Here is a 14,106-nt window from a genome sequence, read left to right on the forward strand (position 1 = left end):
GAAAAATGTCATTGGTATTTTGATAGGAATTGTACTGAATCTGCAGATTGCCTTGGGTAGTATAGTCATTTTAACAAGAGTAATTCTTTCAACCCATATCTTTCCATCGGTTTGTGTCATCTTCAATTTCTTTCATCAGTGTCTTACAGTTTTCTGAATACAGGTCTTTCACCTCCTTAGTTTGATTTATTCCTAGGTATTTTATTCTTTTAGATGGGATTTTTTTTTAATTTCTCTGACAGTCTGCTGTTAGTGTATAGAAATGCAACAAATTTCTGTATATTAATTTTGTATCCTACAACTTTGCTGAATTCATTGATAAATTCTAATATTTTTTGGTGGCATGTTTAGGATTTCTTACATATAGTACCATGTCATCTGCAAACAATGACAGTTTTACACCTTCCTTTCTAATTTGGATTCCTTTTATTTCTTTTTCTTGTGTGACAATATTCTTTCACTATTTATGATATTTGCACATCAAAATTTACTTGATATGGTAAATAAGTGGACGAACAGTGAAAGTTAGTGCATACACAAAGGTGTTTGAAAACAAAAGAATAACATGTAGAAATGAAAAAATGCATTGATTTGATCATTCTAATTAGTATTTAGGAAATCTGAAAACAAAAATGTTTTGCAATTGTGGAGCAAAAAAATGGCCATCCCCTCTTCGACAAAACTAAGAGCTGTCAAAGTTCTTTTTGATAATGTAACTGCCAAGAACCAGAAGTAATAATAAGCTAAAGCCTATTAAAGATGTATTTGAAATTTGAATCTGTATTTAAAGTATAGACATATTCCAGGTTCATGCATGGAAGTTGATAAACAACTGGCTACATTCAAAGGGCTGCATCTCTTTGGGGTACTTTCAAAACCCAGAAAAGTAAAAATAAAAATTTGGGTTTGCCACCATCATCAAGAACATGAAAAAACACAGAGAATGATAAAAAAGTATCTGTGAATCATATATCTGATAAGGGACTTGTATCCAGAATATATAAAGAACTCTTATAACTAAATAATAAAAAGACAAATAACCCGACTAAAAACATGAACCAAGAAATTAAAGACACATTTCTCCACAGAAGATATCTGAATGGCCAATAGGCACATGAGAAGATGCTCAACATTAGTCATTGGGGAAATGCAAATGAAAACCATAATAAGATGCCACTTCACACTCAGTAAAATGGCACAATAAATAAAGACATATAAGTGTTAGCAAGGATGTGGAGAAATTGGAACCTTTATACACTGCTGGTGGGATTGTAAATTTCCTGCAGCCACTGTGGAAAACAGCCTAGCAGTTCCTCACACAATTAAACTTATCATGTAACCCATCAATTCCACTCCAAGTACCTACCCAAGAGAAATGAAAACACGTTCACACAAATACTTGTACTCAAACAGTCGTAGGAACATTACTCATAATAGCCAAAAAGTAAAAACAACCCAAATCTCCACTACCTGAATGGATAAACAAATGTGGTATACTCACATAATGGACTGTTATTTGGCAATAAAAAGGAATGAAATACTGACATATGCTACAACATTGACAGACATTGAAAATATTATGCAAAGTGAAATACACCAGCCACAAAACGCTATATATTGTGTGATTCTCTTTATATGAATTATCCAGAATGGGAAAATCCATAGAGACATAAAGTAGATTGATCAGTAGTGCCTAGGGTGGGAAGGAGGATGGTCAATGACTGCTAATGGGAAAAAGTTTCTTTTTGGGTGATAAAAATATTCTTGAATTAGCTTATGGTAATGTTCGAAAAACTGAAAATATACTAAAACTCACTGAATGGTACACTTTAAATTGGTGAATTTTATGGTAAGTAAATTATCTCTTAATAATACAGTTCTTGGGCGTGAGTGTGTAATGAACTGGGAGATTGGGATTGACACATATACACCAGTATGCATAAAATGGATAACTATAAGAACCTGCTATAAAAAAAAAAAGAAATTCAAAAAAAAAATACAGTTCTTAAAAATTTGGGTTTGCTATATTTAAATACTTACTAAAATTCTAATAAAGTTGATTTTCATTATTCCTTTATTAATTAAAAAATTTAAATTAATTCTTATTGGAGTATAGTTGCTTTACAATGTTGTGTTAGTTTCTGCTGTCATTTTTCCTTTATTTTTACCTCTGCAAATTATTCATAAGATGACTTAAAAATATTTACTAAAAATGAGGTCCATTACTTCCAGATGGTAAATGGTGATGAACATTTTCTTGGTATATTGATGGTTAATCAACCTTCCTAAATAAATGTTTAGATTGTTAGTAGTTTTTCATTAGTATAGATGAAGTTACTTTCAACATTTTTTTTAACACATCTTTATAGAGTTGTCAGATCATTTCCTTAAGAAAAATTCTGGGTGCAAAGCTATTTCTCTAGAGAGGCTGTATTAATTTATACTTCTAATAGCAATGTTCAAAAGGAAAGCATCAGTTTTACCCTGAAATATGCACGACTTCATAGCTTAGTAAAAACATTCATAAGAAGGAAATAAGAAAAACCACCTGTAACAAAACATAAAAAGAAAAAAACAAAACCAAGAAAGAAAGAAAGACTATAATAATCAAAAATTCTTTTAAATACATTAGACTGAGCCTTCCTCCAATTCTGGCTTTAACTGACAAAAAAATGGAAAATTTTATTACGTGACATTTCTTAAGTGTAAGTTTTTCAATTTAGGACATGTCTAATTCTTTCAGAATGAACACCTAACTTACACCCCACTATTTATAGGCAAACTGTAATGAAAACACTTAGCTTTCTCTTATTTAAAAAACATATTTATAGCTCTATCTGATGAGAGGGCTTAGAAGCAATAATCCCCCAGTAGCAGCAAGATACCCAGTGACTAAGTCCTGGTTTCTAAATACCATTATCCAATAAAAGGAACTAGGGCTCCTTGGAGAAATGGCTGATTCTAAGGCTAGGGTAAGGAAAACAAAAAATAAGCTTGGGATAACTGCCAAAACATGGAAGCAACCAAGATGTCCTTCCGTAGGTGAATAGATGAATAAACCAAGGTACTTCCAGATAATGAAATACTATTCAGTGATAAAAAGACACGAGTTATCACAGTAATCAGGACAGCATGGTAGTGGCACAAAAACAGAAATACAGATCAATGGAACAGGACAGGAAGCCCAGAGATAAACCCACACACATATGATCACCTTATCTTTGATAAAGGAGGCAAGAGTATAAGACAGCTTCTTCAATAAGTGGTGCTGGGAAAACTGGACAGCTACATGTAAAAGAATGAAATTAGATCACTCCCTAACACACCACACACAAAAATAAACTCCAAATGGATTAAATATAAGGCCAGACACTATCAAACTCTTAGAGGAAAACATAGGCAGAACACTCTATGACATAAATCACAGCAAGATCCTTTTTGACCCACCTCCTAGAGAAATGGAAATAAAAACAAAAATAAACAAATGGGACCTAATGAAACTGAAAAGCTTTTGCACAGCAAAGGAAACCATAAACAAGACGAAAAGACAACCCTCAGAATGGGAGGAAATATTTGCAAATGAAGCAACTGACAAAGGAATAATCTCCAAAATTTACAAGCAGCTCATGAAGCTCAATATCAAAAAGCAAACAACCCAATCCAAAAACGAGCAGAAGACCTAAATAGACATTTCTCCAAAGAAGATATACGGATTGCCAACAAACACATGAAAAGATGTTCAACATCACTAATCATTAGAGAAATGCAAATCAAAACTACAGTGAGGTATCACCTCACACCGGTCAGAATGGCCACCATCAAAAAATCTACAAACAGGGCTTCCCTGGTGGCGCAGTGGTTGAGAGTCCGCCTGCCGATGCAGGGGACACGGGTTCGTGCCCCGGTCCGGGAAGATCCCACATGCCGCGGAGCGGCTAGGCCCGTGAGCCATGGCCGCTGAGCCTGCGCGTCCGGAGCCTGTGCTCTGCAACAGAAGAGGCCACAACAGTGAGAGGCCCGCGTACTGGACCAAAAAAAAAAAAAAAAATCTACAAACAATGAATGCTGGAGAGGGTGTGGAAAAAGGGGAACCCTCTTGCACTGTTGGTAGGAATGTAAATTGATACAGCCACTATGGAGAACAGTACGGAGGTTCCTTAAAAAACTAAAATTAGAACTATCATATGACCCAGCAATCCCACTACTGGGCATATACCCTGAGAAAACCATAATTCAAAGAGTCATGTACCACAATGTTCACTGCAGCACTATTTACAATAGCCAGGACATGGAAGCAACCTAAGTGTCCATCAACAGATGAATGGATAAAGAAGATGTGGCACATATATACAATGGAATATTACTCAGCCATAAGGAGAAATGAAATTGAGTTATTTGTAGTGAGGTGGATGGACCTAGAGTGTGTCATACAGAGTGAAGTCAGAAAGAGAAAAACAAATACACTATGCTAACACATATATATGGAGTGTAAAAAAAAACAAAAAGGTTCTCATGAACCTAGGGGCAGGACAGGAATAAAGACACAGATGTAGAGAATGGACTTGAGGACATGGGGAGGGGGAAGGGTAAGTTGAGACAAAGTGAGAGAATGGCATGGACATATATACACTACCAAATGTAAAACAGATAGCTAGTGGGAAGCTGCTCATAGCACAGGGAGATCAGCTCGTTGCTTTGTGACCACCTAGAGGGGTTGGATAGGGAGGGTGGGAGGGAGACACAAGAGGGAGGGAATATGGGGATATACGTATGCATAGAGCTGATTCACTTTGTTATACAGCAGAAACTAACACAACACTGTAAAGCAATTATACTCCAACAAAGATGCTAAAAAAAGAAAAAAAAAAGACAAGCTATCAAGCCATGAAAAGATATGAAGGAAACTTAAATGCCTATTACTAAGTGAAAGAAACCAATCTGAAAAGGCTGCATTGTATGATTCCAACTATATGACATTCTGGAAAATGCAAAGCTTTGGAGACAGTAAAAAGATTGCCAGGGGTTAGGAGGGAGGGAGGGATGCATAGGAGGAACACAGAGGATTTGTAGAGCAGTGAAACTATTCTGTATGACATCATTTGACCAAACCTATAGAACATACACTACCAAGAGTGAACCCTAAGTAAACGATGTACTGCGTCAGTGTAGGTTCATCAATCACAAAAAGATGAAACAAACTAACAAACAAATCTGGGGTATCTTATAGTGCCAGAAAATAAGGAAGTACTGAAAAGACAAAAGGATAGGGGCATGTGAAAGGGATACAAGAATTAATCTGAAAGAATTCCCAACAACTAAAACAATTTGAGCAACAAAGTAAATAGCACAGCACTGAAATATAACCCAAACCATAAAACATACATCAGTCCATCCTGATATAAACGATGACATAAATAAACAAATAAGAGCAAAGAGACATAAATCATCCATACAGAAGAATTCCAAATACTCCCCCCTTCAGGAGATGAAGCATAATTCCATCTCCCACTTCCCAACCCTTCACTCCTACCTCTAGTGAAGGTGGGTGTACTTAATAACTCACTTCCAAAGAATAAATTGGAGAAAGGGAAAAACAGTACATTTTCAGTGGAGAAACTTGGCAAAGGCTACCTCACCCAAGTAATGAAGGTTAATAGCACCATATGGATATCAAGTCCCCCCGACATGATATGACAAGAAGAGCACTTCACCTCCGTGGTATTTTTTCTAACCCTCCCTAAAACTTCAGAAAAATACAGATTGGCATACTTTCTGCAAGTCATAAAAAACAAGGAAAGACTGAGAAACTGTTACAGACTACATGAGACTAGGGAAACATGACAACTAAATGCAATGTGGTACCCTACAGTGGATCCTGGAAAAAGGAAGAAGCCATTGATGGAACACCAGTGAAATCCAAATAAACTCTGGAATTTTGTTAATTGTAATGTACTAACATTTGGTTCTTAGTTTTGACAAATGTACCACGGTAACGTAAGATGTTAACAACAGGGGAAACTGAGTGAGAGGTATCTAAGAAGTCTGCACGATTTTTCCAACTTTTCTACATTTAAAAATTATTCAAAAATAGAAAGTTTATTTTAAAAACAACAAAATTAAACTTTAAAATGGAGCCATAGGGCTTCCCTGGTGGCGCAGTGGTTAAGAATCTGCCTGCCAATGTAGGGGACACAGGTTCGAGCCCTGGTCCGGGAAGATCCCACATGCTGCAGAGCAACTAAACCCGTGCGCCACAGCTACTGAGCCTGTGCTCTAGAGTCCGCGAGCCACAACAACTGAGCCCACGTGCCACAACTACTGAAGCCTGTGCACCTAGAGCCCGTGCTCCTCAACAAAAGAAGCCACTGCAATGAGAAGCCCGTGCACCGCAACGACGAGTAGCCCCCGCTCACCGCAACTAGAGAAAGCTCGTGCACAGCAACGAAGACTCAACGCAGCCAAAAAAAATAAACAAATAAAATAAATAAAATGGAGCCATAAACCCACTAAACCAACATAGATATCCTTTTGGAAAATGTTAACCTTCTAAATTTAACTACCATTTACTCCATTTTAAAAGTCTGTTAAATAAAATTTAGAAAAACTAAATTTAGACAAATTTAGTTTTCTTTAGAAAAAAGACTAACAATTTCTTACTGGAGATTAAATCATGTATTAATCTGAAACATGATGTACTGTATATTAATAGTACTAGAACTATGCATATTAAACTAGGAACATTTGATTGACACAGAAATACTTCATAACACATTAAAAATATAAAACCTCATATTCTGCCAATATAAGCTTCTGTCAAGTTTCACTGTACATTGTGTTCTTTGGTTCACTGCACTTTACTGGTAAAGAGGGAACATATTTAATCCACTAGTGATATTATAACCAAGAAACTTGGTAAATTTATACCTTTCCCATATTATGACACTCCTGAGGGGAATATATGTTGTCTCTAACTTTACAGATAAAAGAAATAAATAATGAAAAGCTGTTAAGAAAGGTTATCCAAAACTTGGATTAAGCTAAAAGGTAGACAGAACATCCTTCCAATGTAATGTGGGGACACAGACCCACTCAAAGGTTATTTAACTACCCTACCTAGGGGAATGAACTTTGCTCCATTATTCTATTTACTATCAAACTAAATACTCTAGATTAAGTAAAGTTACATGTTCACTTATAGATTTTTGTCCAGTAGAGTTGCAAATCATTTCTGTCATGTAGAAGAGAAAATTCCAAAGGTTAGGGTTTATCGGTCTGTGGGACATTAACCAGTTCATAACTAACTTAGCAATCTTATTCTAAAATTCTTTTATTAAACTGCGTATGAATCCACAGCTCCCCAAATAGTCTTTGAACTAGCCTTACTATTTTCTTCAGTAATTACTGAATTGAATAAAATATTTTATATTTCTATGAATCATGTTTTTACTTTTTTTAAATTATACTTTGACAGGCATAAGGAACTTTCCATGACACGCTTGACATGGCCTTTCCCACATACAGCTCTGCAAATCCTACAGTCTCACAGGGCTATTATGATTATAGTTTTTCTGCACCGTATTCTGATAATGTTGTCAATTATTTGGTTATTGGAATTATCAAATAATATCTTTGTCAAAGGTAAATCTAAGTAAAGTATATATTATTTTCAAGACCCTCTTTACTCCACCATTGACGCTCTCCATCTTGCCAGTAAAGTCTGTAAAAAAATAAACATGAACACTATTCTATTTCCCCTGTTTTTCCACCCTGTGCATTTTAAAAACAATGGGAAATACAAGATTCCCTGTTTTTACTGGAGCCATTTCCTGAAGAGATTTTTAAGTCTCAAGCTCTGTATGAGAAAACAAAGATATTTACATCTTCGTAGGAGACTCATTACTTGCTGAGTCGGCATTAAGAAATTACCCACAGAATCAGAGAATATAAGATTTAGACAGGACTTTAAAGATTTTCCTGTCCAATCTCCAAAACGAAAGAAAATAGGGCAAAAAGGATTATAGTGATTTTCCAGAGGTCTGAGAGTGGCTAAAATTAATGTGATCTGACTTCTAATACTTTCTAAATGGGCACACATCTCCCATGATGACTTTGTGGGTTAATTTTCTTTCTTTAAACCAATTATTAAAAAAATATTTTTTCTTCCACTTGTTCCAGGTACCTGTCTTATAATTTCTAGGTGTAAATTATAACTGCCTTTACTTTCATAAACATGATTAATCACACTTATATTTTGATTATATGCTTTGAGATTTAAGCAAAGAAAGATTAGTAAAAAGAAAAAAAAATCCCACAACTTCATATTTCCAGTGTTACATTCTTCATCAAAAACCAAAGTCTAGACTAATGTGATTTTTTTAGATAGAAATTTGGATATTGTCAAATTTGTCAATCTAAATGTACTTTTAGTGAATTGAAGTGGACTAATCGCAAACATGAATTACAATTTTTAGGTCTGAGCATCAGGAAAGAAAACATTATTACACTCTCACCCAACCAACCTCAGTAGTCCATTAAAGCAAAAGAGAAAACTCTGTACCCTGACATCACTTCTAGATGAAGTTGTCCTGAGACAGTTAAGAAAACAGGAACATTGAAGAAATTCTCCTCAGGTACCTTTATTTTGCTTGAAGGCTGCAAAAGAAAACACAAGCCATAAAAACCTATTATTACATGTTTTGCTCTGCTTTTCATATTCACGTTTGTGCCACAACTAAAAAATCATATGCTATTAAACATATATGAGGACAGGTTCATTCTTATGGGAAAAAAAGGCAGCTTTCAGTATACACTTAAAAGAGAAAATTCCTGCTTGGAAAGTGCTAAGTTCAAGGAAGTTTGCTCCATATTTTTCAAAATATATAACAACCAAAGAACAAACTATTTTTGTCACAAAATATACTCCTTCCTAAAAACTGATTTTGATTGAGGGGCAAGCTGAAGCAAGAAATTAGGAATTAGAAGTTTTAAATGTGAGGCATTACATAGTCTTTTAAAATTCTGACCCATGACTGAGATTTAATTTTAAGGGAATAGCCTCTAAAACATGTCTTGTCATATTATTTTTAAATTATTAATAATAACGCTTTTAATACAGATTTTTATAAACACATTATAAACTTTTAAACACGTTAATTTCACTTATTCTTCCCGACAACTAGGAGATAAAGCAGGACCATATCTTTAAAAGATATGATGAACATTTAGATTTAAAGATTTTTATGAACTTAGAGTATAGATAGAGTGATTATTCCATTTGAAACTGACAGGAAATACGTCAGCCAACACTTATTAACAGTTAAGATAAAAAAATTATTTGGAGATCAAACATAATTTAAATAGTATAATTAAGAAAGCTTCTAGATCAAGTTATGACCATTATATCCATTTGGGGGAAGGAAGCTAATTTACCTACTCTTGTATTTCAAATTGTGATCTGAAAATGTCTTTGTGTAATGGTGCACTAAAACAAGTGCTGTAAAGGCAACAAAGCCAATATAAAATTTTCAATACAGGATGTAAGACTCCTTTTAAGAGACTTAGTACCAACTACTGAATTATAGAAACACATGAAATGAAGATATCTTATTTAATTCCATTGGTTGTTCTAAAAATATTGCATATCATGTATGGTTATGCGTGTGTATGAATACGAAATCTAGTGTAAAATTACCAACTGAAATCATTCATTTATTTTGTAATTGCCTATTATTTTTAAAACTTACTTTTACCTGGTCCTAAATGTCCTATTATTGCTTTATAAAAATCATCTTTGAAACCCACTATCACTTAAAGGATATTGTTTCCAAGGACTTAAATACTCAATACTATAAAATATTCGACTTATGTTAGGATTTCAAAATAAAAGACATGTTCTCTGATATTTCTTTACTATTTACTAAATAATTATATTTCAAATCAGGCCCAGCACATTTATAAGAATATTATACTTTCTCCTTTTCCTCACCTCTTTAGTCTGTAATTTGTATTGGTGTTTTATCCTGACTTCTCTAAAAGTGATTTCTCTCATCTCCTGCACATATAAAAAAGTCTAATATTTAGGACTTGATTTTAGTATCTCATTTATTAGCATTTGTACAAAATGATGTCTGAGCTTCTTATATCTCTTAAATCCAACTTATTTAAAGTTAAAAACATATCACTACTTCATTATGCCTTCCAATGTCATATGTAAGCATTTAAATACTGAAATTCATACTACTTTTTAATAAATTACTTCCTTTCAGTTTTCCTTTATATTACAGTGAATGCATTACAGTGACTTTAAAAACTTCTGTATGTATTAAGTTATATTACCTATATATTTTATTTCAGGATATTAAAGGGACATTATAAATTATTTTTTAAAAAAGTAATTGCTGGGGACTTCCCTAGTGGTCCAGTGGTTAAGACTTCACCTCCCAAGGCAGGAGGTGCACGTTCGATCCCTGGTCAGGGAGCTCAGATACCTGGCGGCAAAAAAAACAAAACATAAAAACAGAAGCAATATTGTAAGAAATTTAACAAAGACTTTAAAAATCGACCACATCAAAAAAAAAAATTGTACAATGGTGGGATAGGTAGCTCCAAAGGCCTATCTCTCTACAGAAAAACTGAAAATAATGAGTAAAAACTATAAGCATCAAAGGTTTAAAGTCACCAAACAAATGCTGAATCAAGAAAGAGGAAACTTAAAAATGGTAAACTCCACCTAACAATAGCAGACTGCACACTCTTTTCAAGTGCACATGGACACTGTCCAAGATCAACCATATGCTAGAACATAACAAGTCTCAACAAATCAGATAAATTACCTTTTTTGAACATAATGGGATGAAACTAGAAATGTAAACTGGTGCAGTTACTTGGGAAAAGAGTTTGGTGGTTCTTTAAAAAGATTAACAAGAATCATTATATATACAATATACAAATTCTACCTCTAGGTATATGTCTAAAAGAATTACAACCAAGTATTCAAACAACAATGCATTAAAAGGACTGTACACCATCCTTCATCCCATTCATCCCAGGGATGCAAGGATTTTTCAATATCGTAAATCAATCAATGTGATACATCACATGAACAAACTGAATAAAAACTATACAATCATCTCAATAGATACACAAAAAGCTTTTGATAAAATTCAATATCCAAAAAAACTCTTCAGAAAGTGAGCACAGAGGGAACATACCTCAACATAATAAAGGCCATATACAACAAACCCACAGCTAACATCATACTCAACAGCGAAAAGCTGAAAGAACTTGCTCTAAAATCAGGAACAAGGCAAGGATGCCCACTCTCGCCACTTTTATTCAACATAGTTTTGGAAGTCCTAGCCACAGCAACCAGAGAAGAAAAAGAAACAAAAGGAATCCAAATTGGAAAAGAAGAAGTAAAACTGTCACTGTCTGCAATGACATGATGCTATACATAGAAAAGCCTAACACGCTACCAGAAAACTACTGGAGCTCATCAATGAATTTGGTAAAGTTGTTGAATAAAAATTAATATACAGAAATCTGTTCCATTTCTATACACTAACGAAGAAAGACAGGAAAGAGAAATTAAGGAAAAATCCCATTTACCATCATATCAAAAAGAACAAAATACCTGGGAATAAACCTGTCTAAGGAGACAAAAGACCTTTACTCTGAAAACTATAAGACACTGATGAAAGAAATCGAAGATGACATAAACAGATGGACACATATACCATGTTCTTGGATTGCAAGAATCAATATTGTGAAAATGACTATACTACCCAAAGCAATCTACAGATTCAATGCAATCCCTATCAAACTACCAATGGCATTCTTCACAGAATTAGAACAAAAAATCTTACAACTTGTATGGAAACACAAAAGACCCCAAATAGTCAAAACAATCTTGAGAAAGAAAAATGGAACTGGAGGAATCAGGCTCCCCGACTTCAAACTATACCACAAAGCTACAGTAATCAAGACAGTATGGTACTGGCACAAAAACAGAAATATAGATCAATGGTACAGGATAGAATGCCCAGAGATAAACCCATGCACATATGGGCACCTAATTTATGACAAAGGAGGCAAGAACATACAATGGAGGAAAGACAGGCTCTTCAATAAGTGGTGCTGGGAAAACTGGACAGCTACATGTAAAAGAATGAAATCAGAACACTCCCTAACACCATACACAAAAATAAACTCAAAATGGATTAAAGACCTAAATGTAAGGCCAGACACTATAAAACTCTTAGAGGAAAACATAGGCAGAACACTCTATGACATAAATCACAAAAAGATCCTTTTGACCCACCTCCTAGAGAAATGGAAATAAAAACAAAAATAAACAAATGGGACCTAATGAAACTGAAAAGCTTTTGCACAGCAAAGGAAACCATAAAAAAGTTGAAAAGACAACCCTCAGAATGGAAGAAAATATTTGCAAACAAAACAACTGACCAAGGATTAATCTCCAAAATATACTAGCAACTCATGCAGCTCAATATCAAAAAGCAAACAATCTAGTTAAAAAATGGGCAGAAGACCTAAATAGACATTTCACCAAGGAACACATACAGATGGCCAAGAGGCACATGAAAAGATGTTCAACATCACTAATTATTAGAGAAATGCAAATCAAAACTACAGTGAGGTATCACCTCACACCGGTCAGAATGGCCATTATCAAAAAATCTAGAATCAATAAAAGCTAGAAAGGGTGTGGTGAAAAGGGAACCCACCTGCACTGTTGGTGGGAATGTAAATTGATACAACCACTATGGAAAACAGTATGGAGGTTCCTTAAAAAACTAAAAATACAACTATCATATGACCCAGCAATCCCACTACTGGGCATATACCCTGAGAAAACCATAATTCAAAAAGAGTCATGTACCACAATGTTCATTACAGCACTATTTACAATAGCCAGGACATGGAAGCAACCTAAATGTCCATCGACTGATGAATGGATACAGAAGATGTGGTATATACATACACAATGGAATTTTACTCAGCCACAGAAAAAAATGAAATAATGCCATTCATTGGCAGCAACATGGATGGACCTAGAGATTATCATATTAAGTGAAGTAAGTCAGAAAGAGAAAGACAAATATCATATGACATCACTTATATGTGGAATCTAAAAAAGTGATATGAATGAAGTTACCTACAAAACAGAAATAGACTCAGACATAGAAAACAAACTTAAGGTTACCAAAGGGGAAAGGGCAGGGAGGGATAAATTGAAGTGTGGGATTAACATATACACACTACTATGTATAAACAGATAAACAACAAGGACCTACTGTTTAGCATGGGGAACTATATTCAATGTCTTGTAAGAACTTATAATGGAAAAGAATTTGGAAAATAATATACATAAATATAAAATGAATCACTGTTCTGTACATCTGAAGCTAACACAAGATTGTAAATTAACTATACTTCAATTTAAAAAATGGTTATAAAAATTTTAAAACTCCAAGTATTCAAATAGATACTTGTACATTAATGTTCATAACAGCACTATTCACAACAGACAAAGGTGGAAACATGGATAAGTGGATAAGCAAAATGTAGTATATATAAACAATGAAATACTATTTAGCCATAAGATGGAATGAAGTACCTATATATGCTAAAACACGGATAAACCTTGAAAACACTACGCTAAGTAAAAGAAAGACATAAAAGGCTACATATTGTATGATCCCATTTATATGAAATATCTAGAGTAGGTAAATCCATAGAGACTAATCGGTGAGAGCAATGGTCTGGGGAGAAGGGTAAATGGGAAGTGATACTTAATGGGCATGGGGTTTTCCTTGGGATAATGAAAATGTTTTGGAACTTAATAGGGGTGGTAGTTGTATAACACTGTAAATGTAGTAAATGCCACTGAAATATACCCTTTAAAATGGTTAATTTTATGTTGCATGAACTTCACCTCAATTTTTTTAAAAGCATACATAAACAAGTAATTATTAGACATGACAGGGTCAAAAATTACTAACATGGGATTGCAAATTTAAGATTCACAATCTTAAATACTTCCATTAGTAATGAAGAAAGAATAAAAATATATGAATTAAGTAT

At 34.2% G+C, this 14,106-nt stretch overlaps 1 protein-coding gene across 4 annotated transcripts in view; it reads right to left on the reverse strand.

The window, feature by feature from the left end:
- Positions 1-14,106, reverse strand: part of NARS2 (asparaginyl-tRNA synthetase 2, mitochondrial) — a 150,423-nt gene that overhangs the window by 77,157 nt on the left and 59,160 nt on the right. For all 4 annotated transcript variants that reach the window (XR_016393857.1, XM_089915355.1, XM_089915354.1 and 1 more), the window contains exon 6: positions 8,558-8,652. Coding sequence is in view for 3 of the 4 variants with exons in the window: in XM_089915355.1 (XP_089771481.1) it covers positions 8,558-8,652 (95 nt within the window). In the remaining variant the exon portion in view is untranslated. The remainder of the gene's footprint in view (positions 1-8,557; positions 8,653-14,106) is intronic.

This window comes from Delphinapterus leucas, chromosome 7 (genome assembly GCF_059928025.1).
Source record: "Delphinapterus leucas isolate spDelLeu-1000000601 "Yukka" chromosome 7, BTC_Dleu_Yukka2, whole genome shotgun sequence".
NCBI classification, from domain to species: Eukaryota; Metazoa; Chordata; class Mammalia; order Artiodactyla; family Monodontidae; genus Delphinapterus; species Delphinapterus leucas.